Source organism: Mercenaria mercenaria, chromosome 15 (genome assembly GCF_021730395.1).
Source record: "Mercenaria mercenaria strain notata chromosome 15, MADL_Memer_1, whole genome shotgun sequence".
Lineage (NCBI taxonomy): Eukaryota > Metazoa > Mollusca > Bivalvia > Venerida > Veneridae > Mercenaria > Mercenaria mercenaria.
Genome location: NC_069375.1, coordinates 70,714,696 through 70,726,120, shown reverse-complemented (window position 1 = coordinate 70,726,120; position 11,425 = coordinate 70,714,696). Strand labels below are relative to the sequence as shown.

General features: G+C 36.1%; 1 protein-coding gene across 1 annotated transcript in view; it reads left to right on the top strand.

Moving 5' to 3' along the window:
- The window catches only part of LOC123558107 (uncharacterized), a 125,604-nt gene that overhangs the window by 27,742 nt on the left and 86,437 nt on the right, over window positions 1-11,425 (top strand). The window contains exons 4-5 of the mRNA XM_053524318.1: window positions 425-498; window positions 7,809-7,881. Coding sequence (XP_053380293.1) covers window positions 425-498; window positions 7,809-7,881 — 147 coding nt within the window. The remainder of the gene's footprint in view (window positions 1-424; window positions 499-7,808; window positions 7,882-11,425) is intronic.

Below are 11,425 nucleotides of genomic sequence, written 5' to 3'. Positions count from 1 at the left end.
GGATGAATGGAACTATTGAATAGTATGTCTTCCCCCTCCACCATCCCCCTTCCCCCCAAGACCACAGGGACCTGAACATTAAAAGGCATTTCCATATAGATGATCTAGATGATCTCTGTTGCATATCAATCGCTTGGTTCTACCAGTTTCTGTATAGAGTAAAAGTGGAACACACAACCAAACAGTTGAATATTCTTGACTTTACCTAAAACCCAATGTAGACATCAATTTTTATAATGCATTTTTTCCCAATTCTAAAAGCCGTAGTGCCATTTCCAAATCAGTGAAAAAAAACAACAACAAAAAGCAAAGCACTAGTTCATACTCTCTCTCCTTCTCATGTGTGGAAGTTGTCAGTTGTGCAATCCCCAATGAGCCAGTTAACTAAGGCAGGTTTCTGACATTATCTAGTTGTGTATTTCAGGTGTTTATCGTGGGACCAGATCACAAATTGAAATTATCCATGCTGTACCCAGCTACAACAGGAAGGAATTTTGAGTAAGTTACTGTTGATACTATATGAAAGTTTAGTCATTATAAACAAAATGCTAGATTATCATTGTCTGCCAGAGGGGTCAGGCAATTTTATGCTATTTATAGTGATAGCAGTTTTACTTGTCCAAGCTTTTGTCCTTGTCTGCTTGCAAGGTTGTACATTTTGTATCTAAGTATTGCATTGAAACTTCTTAAAATCATCAGACTTACTAAAATTAGCAATTTCAGTAACACTTCAAAGAATTTAATGACCTATTTTGACATTGATTTAGTTGAAGTTGTAATGTGTGACTAGGGGCCTCCGTGGCCGAGTGGTTAAGGTCACTGACTTCAAATCACTTGCCCCTCATCGATGTGGGTTCAAGCCTCACTCGGGGTGTTGAATTCTTCATGTGAGGAAGCCATCCAGCTGGCTTACGGAGGGTTGGTGGTTCTACCCAGGTGCCCGCTCGTGATGAAATAATGCACTGAGGGGTACCATGGGTCCATCAAAGCTGGAAAGCCGCCATATGACCTATCATGTGTCGGTGCGACGTTAAATCCAAAAAAAAAAGATGTGTGACTAAAGATCAAGCTGTACCCTAGTAACAAATGTACTGGATTAAACTTGTTTCACTGTTTCCTAGTCATCAAACTTACTGAAATGACAAAGTTAGATAACTCTTTGTTGAATTCAATGTAAATTGGATTGAAGTTTTGCATGCACTTTGTTAGGCCCAAAAAGCTGCAGTCAGACTTGCTCGAGAGACTACATCTATCGCAAGAACACTTGTTGTAGGGGACCATTTACTCTGTTCCTTTTCTATGTTATATTAAAATATCATAGTGCTAAATTATTAATTAAGCAGCCAGAAAAGCAGTACTTTCTCTGTTGCAGTATGACGCCATAAAGGGAGGTAATAGATAAGAATGGGTTTCTACTTTAAACCATAAAAAGAAAGAAAGAAATAAATACATTTTTGTGCCCCCCCCTACGAGTGGTGGGGGCATATAGATTTGCTCTTGTCCGTCCGAAGTTCGTGACACGCCTAGCTCAGAAAGTATTTGATATAAATTAATTAAACCTTGCATGAGTCTTTATCATGATATGAACTTGTGCACCTTCTATTTTTCATCTGGCTCCACCCCCTAATTTTAAAGTTATGGCCCCTGAAATAGTCAAAAATGCACATTTTCACCTTGTGACACGCCTAGCTCAAAAAGTATTTGATATAGATTCATGAAACCTTGTATGAGTCTTAATCATGATATGTACTTGCGCACCTTCTATTTTTCATCTGGGTCCTCCCCCTATTTCTAGAGTTATGGCCCCTGATTTAGTCAAAAATGCACATTTTCACCATGTGACACGCCTAGCTCAAAAAGTATTTGATATAAATTGATGAAACCTTGCATGAGTCTTTATCATGGTATGAACTTGGGCACCTCCTATATTTCGTCTGGCTCTGCCCCCTATTTTTAGAGTTATGGCCCCTGAAATAGTCAGAAATGCACATTTTCACCTTGTGACACGCCTCACTCAAAAAGTATTTGATCTAGATTCATGAAACCTTGCTTGAGTCTTAATCATGATATGAACTTGCGCACCTCCTATTTTTCATCTGGGTCCGCCCCATATTTCTAGAGTTATGGCCCCTGAAATAGTCAAAAATGCACATTTTCACCTTGTGACACGCCTAGCTCAAAAAGTATTTGATATAAATTGATGAAACCTTGCATGAATCTTTATCATGATATGTACTTGCGCACCCCCTATTTCCAGAGTTATGGCCCCTGAAATAGTCAAAAAATGCACATTTTCCCCTAATTATGTGCCTCACTCAAAAAGTATTTAATGTAAATTCATGAAACCTTGCTTGAGTCTTTATCATAATGTGACCTTGCACACTTGGCATTCTTCTTGAGAACTTTAGCGTTTATTACAGAGTTATGGCCCTTGAAATAGCCAAAATAGTGGATTTTTTGTTTGTGATGCTCATAGCTTAAAAACTATATGGTATAGAATAATGAACCCATTTCATAATTTTTTTTTTGAGGCTATACCCCATTATGACTGCAATCATTTGAATGATTTCCCCTTATTTGTGACAAATGTACCAGTGGGGGGCACACCCTGTGTCCTACAGACACATTCTAGTTTTATTCATAACAAAAATTGTAGCAGCTAGGTTATAACTGAAGTCATTAATTTTAACCTTTTAAGACCTTTTTTGGCATTTTCTTTAAGTGGTTTCTTAACCTTCAGCCTGCTGGTGGCAAGTGATTCTGCCTCTGTGCTCATGCACATCTCCATTGTGTGCTGTTCAGTCAGTAAGTTTTCAGTAAGCACGGTCCTTCAGATAATAAATGGTACAGCCCAAATTGAATAAAGGACTGGTCCATTTTAGAAATTCAGCAGGGAGAAGGTTAAATGCAAGTTGCACTGCAACTGGGGTTCAATTTCTGACTGTAGCATGTTTTTCTTTAAGTGTAAATGACCATATGTTCAAGTTTTGAACAGTTCCAATAATTGATCAAACTATGATTAATCACCTTAAAATTGAGATGGTATTGAAAGCAAATCTGGGGATAAAATAATTTTGTTAAAGTTTTTATTTGAGATTAGGAGAAACTCGATAAAGTATATTTGTGTATTGTAAAAACAAATTTTTGGTACTAAATAGATTAGTTTTAAAAGCTGGACATGTATTCTTAACCTTTAAAAGAAACCATGTGGAAGTTGTTATTTCAAAAATCTATTCTGAATAAGTATACATTAATCAAAAGATATCATTTTTCATGGCTCACCGAAATTGTGATCTGTTTTGTGGTTTAATGTATTGTTATATACATTGTAAAACTTAAACATTGTTAGTATAAAGAGGCCTTTATTTTCATCCATATTGACAGACGAAAGTCAAATATATTTTAGAAAAATCAAGTTATAAAAATTTACTTGTTTTTTTTTTTTCAGCAGCAAGTAATACACAAAGTCATGCTTAAGTATAATTCAATAATAAATCTAGGAAAGTTAGAAAACATTTTTCAACTCAGAACTATTTTCTGCAATATTGTACTCTTTAACTAGAGGTCCAGATATATGCAGGTCTGTGCTAAATAAAGCTGAACAAAAACCTATCTTAAGTCACAGAAGTTAAAGAACAAGATACAGCAGTTTTCTGTTCAACCCTCCTTTGGCTTATACCTGAATATGAACATTTGATCCCTTAAACCTTACCTTGCTAAATTTCTAAGATGAATTGGATCATCTTACAATTTGGACTGTTCCATTGTCAATTGACCACTAAATGGGGTGCATACTAAAAAATAACTGACTGAATGGAAAAACAGTGCAGATCATGATCAGACTGCACAGATGTGCAGGATGATCATGATCTACATTGGTCACAAAGGCAGAATCAATCGTATCCAGCATGATAAGGGTTACACTGTCCTATTGTTGACAAATACAATTCTATGATGTATCAGCTTCCAACCAAATATAATGAAGTTTATTATAGATACCAAGTTAGAGAGTAGATAATAAGGTAGATTTTAATTGTATATGCCTAACAGATTTTAGAATTTATTGTGGACAGAAGACAATCTAACAAAAAAAAACATGTCAAAATAAAAGGACAGTTTAATAATGCTAATTAACTGTTTGAGTATAAAATTCAGCCTTTGTCATAATTGGGTGACCATATTTCAGGTAATATTTTAACCCATATACAGGTATATGTAGTGTCAGGACAAATATTTAGTATTGTACTCTTAAATACAATGAAAGAAGATCCTTGAAAAGAAGAATTTATGATCTTCCTGTACAGAATTAAAGACCAGTCTTACCTTTTAACCTAAAATTGTCTCTGAAAAAGCATGAAAATCCTGACTATGAACACTGACGCTTGTCAAAATAGTCCATTTATATACAATTCTATATAAGATACCTGTGGTTTTGCGTGTTTAAGTGTGGCGCGTGGCCGTTAATTGTTGCCTATCATAATCATGGGTTGCATACATGCAATAGAATTCGAAAAGCCATGGAGGAGGGCTTTAAGTTTACATTCTACCAATTCAATTCCTTATTTATTATACGCCCATTTGAAAAATGGGACGTATTATGGGAACGCCCCTGGCGGGCGGATTTCAGGCGGCGTCCACAGACTTTGTCCGGAGCATATCTTCTACATGCATGGAGGGATTTTGATGAAACTTGCCACAGTTGTTCACCATCATAAGACGGAGTGTCATGCGCAAGAACCAGGTCCTTAGGTCTAAGGTCAAGGTCACACTTAGAGGTCAAAGGTCACATTCAAGAATGACTTTGTTCGGAGCATATCTTCTTCATGCATAGAGGGAATTTGATGAAAATTGGCACAATTGTTCATCATCATGAGACGGAGTGTCATGTGCAAGAACCAGGTCCCTAGGTCTAAGGTCAAGGTCACACTTAGAGGTCAAAGGATACAAGAATGAAAACTTTGTCTGGAGCATTTCTTCTTCATGCATGAAGGGATTTTGATATAACTTGGCACAAATGTTCACCACCATGAGGCGGAGTGTCGTGCACAAGAACCAGGTCCCTAGGTCTAGAATAGGTCTAAGGTTAAGGTCACACTTAGAGGCCAAAGGTCAGATACAAGAATGACTTTGTCCGAAGCATTTCTTCTTCATGCATGGAGGGATTTTGATGTAACTTGGCACAATTATACACCATCATGAGACGAAGTGTCATTCATGCGCAGTTCCTTTCTTTAGAATTACTTCCCTTTGTTGTTACTATAAATAGCTTCTATTGTAACTTTTTCACTACTAGTCATAGGGAAAAATCAAGACCACTTTTCTGTAGTACAACATGCATGCTACATCCAATTTTGAAGTGTATTTTGACCAATCTCTACCTGGTAAAGATTTTTGTGTGGACTTTTTTTGGGGGATTTTTTTTTTTAACTTCCCTTAGTTGTTACTATAAATAACTTATATTGTAACATTTTTATAATTGACCTTAGGGAAAAACCAAGACCACTTTTCTTTCGTACAACATAGATGTTACTTTCCAATTTTAGGTGTATTTTAAGGTATCTCTATCTGGTAAGGAGTTTTTTGTGGACTTAGAAAAACAAAACACTTACAGTGATTACTAAACAACCACAAAATTAAAATTCAGTTTGCAAATACAGGTGCTAGAGTAAAGAAATTTGCTGTGACGGGCGTATATTGTGACATTCTGGCACTCTTGTTTCATATTAATAACAAAACATTCCGACCTCATTTTCAGCACTTTAGATCATTTCAATGATATGAAAACCATATATGGTCATTTAGTATAACGTATCTTCTTAATATCAAAAATAGAAAAACATTGTCATGTTATGTTGTATATAAGAAAAATAATCTGTTCTGAGAAACATCACCCTCTAAAAATGCCCCCATGAAAACAGCTGTTTAGCAATTATGCATAGGTAGACATTTTTCGCAAAGAATAAAACTTATTCCAGGAAATTTACAATGAAAATGGTCTAGATCTTTTCTCAGTACAATAAGCAATAAACATAAGCCAAAAATTTAACTGTCACCTCCTCATGTCACTCATTATACCAGATTTCATCCATAGCATGGAACTACATTTTGGACTACTTCACATGTAACACTGAGTAGTCCTTAATGACTACTTCATATGTCAACTAATTTTAACTGCTAGACAGATTTGACGAAACTTTACAGGAGTGGTCAATACCAAGCCTAGTTGTGAATATCACCAGCATTGCTCAGCTTCACAGCAAAAAATGGCTGACAGAGCTAAAGATAGAAAAATCTTTTCTGGACTTTCTCATTTCAACATGCACTTTTCGCCTTCACTTACATGAATTAAATCCATTAAAACCAACTGCAACTTATGTTTTGACATTCGTCCTTCATATACAACAAACATGCCCCTTTTCCATTCTAAGAATACATAACAAAAACACCTTCTAGTTTATTAATCCCTCGCCACAAGTGGTGGGGGGTTATAGGAATGGTCTTCGTCCGTCCTTCCGTCTGTCCGTAATACTTCCGTGTCCGCTCCATATCTCCTAAACCCCTTGAAGGATTTTCATAAAACTTGGGTCAAATGATGACCTCATCAAGACGATGTGCAGAACGCATGAGTCAGCCATGTCGGCTCAAGGTCAAGGTCACAACTCAAGGTAAAAGGTTTGAGCCTGCCATTTTGTGTCCGCTCTATATCTCCTAAACCCCTTGAAGGAATATTATAAATCTTGGATCAAATGATCACCTCATCAACACGATGTGCAGAACCCATGAGTCAGCCATGCCGGCTCAAGGTCAAGGTCACAACTTAGGGTCAAAGGTTTGAGCCTTCCATTTTGTGTCCGCTCTATATCTCCTAAACCCCTTGAAGGATTTTCATGAAACTTGGGTCAAATGATCACCTCATCAAGGCGATGTGCAGAATTTATGAGTTAGCCATGTCGGCTCAAAGTCAAGGTCACAACTGAAGGTCAAAGGTTTGAGCCTTCCATTTTGTGTCCACTCTATATCTCCTTAACCCCTTGAAGGAATTTTATAAAACTTTGGTCAAATGATTACCTCATCAAAACGATGTGCAGAAATTATGAGTCAACCATGCCAGCTCAAGGTCAAGGTCACAACTAAGGGTCGAAGGTTTGAGCCTTCCATTTTGTGTCCACTCTGTATCTCCTAAACCCCTTGAAGGATTTTCATGAAACTTGGGTCAAATGATCACCTCTCAAGAACTCATGAGTCAGCCATGTCAACTCAAGGTCGAGATCACAATTGAAGGTCAAAGGTTTCAGCTCTGTATCTCCTAAACCCCTTGAAGGATTTTCATGAAACTTGGGTCAAATGATCACCTGATCAAGACGTTGTGCAGAATTCATAAGTCAGCCATGTCAGTTCAAGGTCAAGGTCACAGCTAAAATCAAAGGTTTACCCTTTCACTATCCATAGCAGTGGCGGGGGATTTAGCTGTCTTTCAGACTGCCTTGTTATATTTAATTACAGTGAGATTTATCATACTGAATTACAGTGAGACTTATCATCCTTAATTACAGTGACATTTGTCATACTAATGTAACTGAATTACAGTGAGTCTTATTATACTTAATTACAGTGAGATTTATCGTACTCACAGTATACCAGTGAGATTTATCATACTGATTTGGAGTAAAATTTATCATCCTGAATTACAGTGAGACTTACCATCCTGAATTATAGTGAGATTTATCATACTGAGAAACTGTGAGATTTATCATACTGAATTACAAAGAGATTTTTTTAAACTGAGATTTATCATGTATTTATTGCAGTGAGATTATCCGTGTGGTTCAGTCACTTCAGCTGACAGCTTACAAGAAGGTTGCGACACCAGCAAACTGGAAGGTTTGTTTAAGCATTTATCTTAAATTTATGATTGTTATCAAGGTTTTCTGTAGATGATTGTTCCAAGGTGACTTACATTGATCAATTGGAAAGTTTTACTGGTGTGATACACAGTGTGACCATTTTCATTGAATTTGCATTACTTGTATGGCTGGAGTTTGAATTACTTGAGCAGCCATTCTGATACAGAGGTTCTGAGTTTGATTCTTAAGAAAGTTGGGTGTCTCCCATTAGGACTGAGGTCTTTGTGATCTGGCTGAAAACTATATAGTCTGAATTCATTCATTAGCAATGCTAGTCTGAATTCATTCGTCAGCAGTGGCAGCTTGAAATCATTTGTCAGCAACAGTAGTTTAGACTTCAGCACTGTTGATGAATAGTCTGAATTCTTAAGTCAGTACTGTTAGTCTGAATTTGCTAGTCAGCATCAGTTGTCTGAATTCAGTTGTCCCCATCATTAGTCTGAATTCATTTGACAGAGACATTATTCTTAATCATCAGCAAAGTTAGTCAGAACTCATTTGTCAGCAGCTTAGTCTTAATTGATTCTCCAGCGACAGTAGTTTGAACTTTCTTGTCAGCACACCCTGGACTTGAGTTTAGAGATTGTTAAATAAACGTGAGTCTGCAGTAAGTCTGGTTCTAAGGTTAAATAACATAATTTGAAGTCACAAACTGGAGCATCTGATTGGTTTTAGCTTGACTGTACGAAGTATAAGAGGAGCTATCCTACTCGACCCGGCTTCGGCGTCTCCACCTTGGTTAAAGTTTTTTTAACACTTTCTCTTTTTATACACCCGAAGGGACGTATTATGTTATGGTCTCGGTGTCCGTCTGTCCATCTGTTAGCAATTTCATGTCCGCTCTGTAACTCTTGAACCCCTTGAAGGATTTCAAAGAAACTTGACACAAATGTTCACCACACTGAGATGACGTGCAGAGCGCATGTTTTGGGTGTCTCATTTCAAGGTCAAGGTAACACTTAAGGGTCAAAGGTCATATGAGTGTGTTTTGTGTCCGCTCTGTAACTCTTGAACTGCTTAAAGGATTTCAAAGAAACTTGGCACAAATGTTCACCACACTGAGACGACATGCAGAGCGCTTGTTTCGGATGACTAGTTTCAAGGTCAAGGTTACACTTAGGAATGAAAGGTCATATACAACTTTGCTGTGTCCGCTCTGTAACTCTTGAACTGCTTGAAGGATTTCAAAGAAACTTGGCACAAATGTTCACCACACTGAGGCGACGTGCAGAGCGCTTGTTTTGGATGACTTGCTTCAAGGTCAAGGTCACTATAATGAATTATTCCCCCTTTTTACTTAAAATTTCAGATTAAAGTTTTGATGCACTTTTACTCCATCTCTGTTATTACTGAATGAATTTGATTTAAACTTAAAATAATTGTTCAGCGTCATCACCCACATCATATGACACAAGGTGCATAACTCTGGCACAAATTTTTATTGAATTATTCACCCTTTTTGCTCAGACTTTTAGGTTAAAGTTTTGATGTACTTTCACTATATCTCTATTATTACTAAATGGATTTCATTCATACGTAAAATAATTGTTCAACATCATCACCCACATCATATGGCACAAGGTGCATAACTGGCACAAATTTTTAATGAATTATTCCCCCTTTTTAAGTTTGGTGCACTTTTACTCTATCTCTGTTATTACTGAATGGATTTGATTCATACTTGAAATAGTTGTTCAACATCATCACCCAAATGATATGGCACAAGGTGCATAACTCTTGCACCAATGTTTTATGAATTATGCCCCCTTTTACTTAGAATTTAAGGTTAATTTTGATGCATTTTCACTGTATCTCAGTTATTGCCAAATGCATTTGATTCAAACTTGTAGTTGTTCCACATCATCACCCATATCATATGACACAAAGTGCATAACTCCAGCATCAATATTTTATGAATTATGTCCCTTTTTGCTTAGAATTATAGTTATGTAGTGTTTTGATACACTTTATATTTGCCTCTCTTTTTACTTGATATTTTTGACACAGACTCAAGCTATTGTGCAATATCTTCATCCACCATTGGAGTCATTAAACTCTTCAGTGACAGCTCCAGTTTCCTCAGATATGCCCAGTTTCACTATCCAGCATCAAAATAGTCGAGCGCGCTGTCTCCTGCGACAGCTGTTGTTTTATGAGCACTCGTCTTTATGGCAAGTATTGTGAACTTGTGGAGAAATGGCTTTAAATCCATGATCAGTGTGAGGCAAATGATGTGATATAAGATTATATACGTATTTTATATGGAATGGTCTTTCAAAGATAAGAAAAAATGTGAAGACAGTAATATTTTTATTTTTCAGAGCGGTGGAGAATGTATGGTTATACCGTCAGTCAAGCAAGAAGAGTGTGCTGCATTGTTTCCTCAAGGTGTGAGAACAGAGAAAGTGCCTTCTGGGAAGGGTTACTTAAGATTCACGCCTGATCCATCAAAAGATGATACAAAAAAATAAAGACTTGTGGACCAATTTCAGATTCTTTTTATTAGCAGTATTTCTCAAAGTTTTTGATGTATATTTCTGAGAGACATTCTTCACTGAACCTGAATTTAAATTTCTCATGTTTATTTGACTCTGCTAACTTTTTTTCTTGTTACCAGATTTTACTAAAATTAAAATACTGATACATATGTACATCCTTGTTGAGTTGGTCGTTGGTTTTGAATAACCATAAAGTGAATTCCATCCGTTTTTGTAAATTTTAAAATGTGACGTAAAAGGGCGGTTTTGAATCGAATCCATTCAGTAATAATTCTTTGGTCAAAATGATTTTGTGATAAGAATTCAAACATGCCTTTGGGAAGTGGCTGGCTGTGATGTACATAGCTTCTCTCTCTAACCTGTATCACATTTTATATATACATTTATATACAATTTCTATTAATATTGCTTTTACAAGGAAGAAATATTTTATTCCATATACATGTATATCTTCTGTATCTACTGAACTCAGTTGATTTTTCCATACTTAATAAATAATCACTTTTTGTTTGGACATACAAGCTTGTTTATTACTCAGTTTTGTAGTGGTCTATTTTATATAGTCTGTTTTGTAAGAGCTGGGCTTACAGTTTCAAGCCTTGTTTCATATATATTCTTTCTTACAATCATGTAATCAGAATAAGTAACAAGGAGAACAAAATTAAACTGTTTCACTAGATTAAATACTGTAAAATTCAGTAGTTTCCCACACACATTATCAGCTTATCATTAAAGATTTACTCTATCTCCTGTCATAGTAAACACTCAGATATTTGCAAGTTTAAACTTTATTGCCTTTGTTTCTATAAATTGAAACATAAATGATTAGATAATGGACCAACATTTTAGGGGCAAGTTGATAATTGTTCAGTTGTTAAGTTTGTATATTTTCAAAATTTTAAAGACTTACAATGCCCGCCTTTCATTAAGATGTTTTGTGTTTAGATATTTACTTCTAATATAGAAAATCCTTGTCAGCTGACAGTTTCAACTTTATTTTCCAAATAAATGAATAAATTGTGT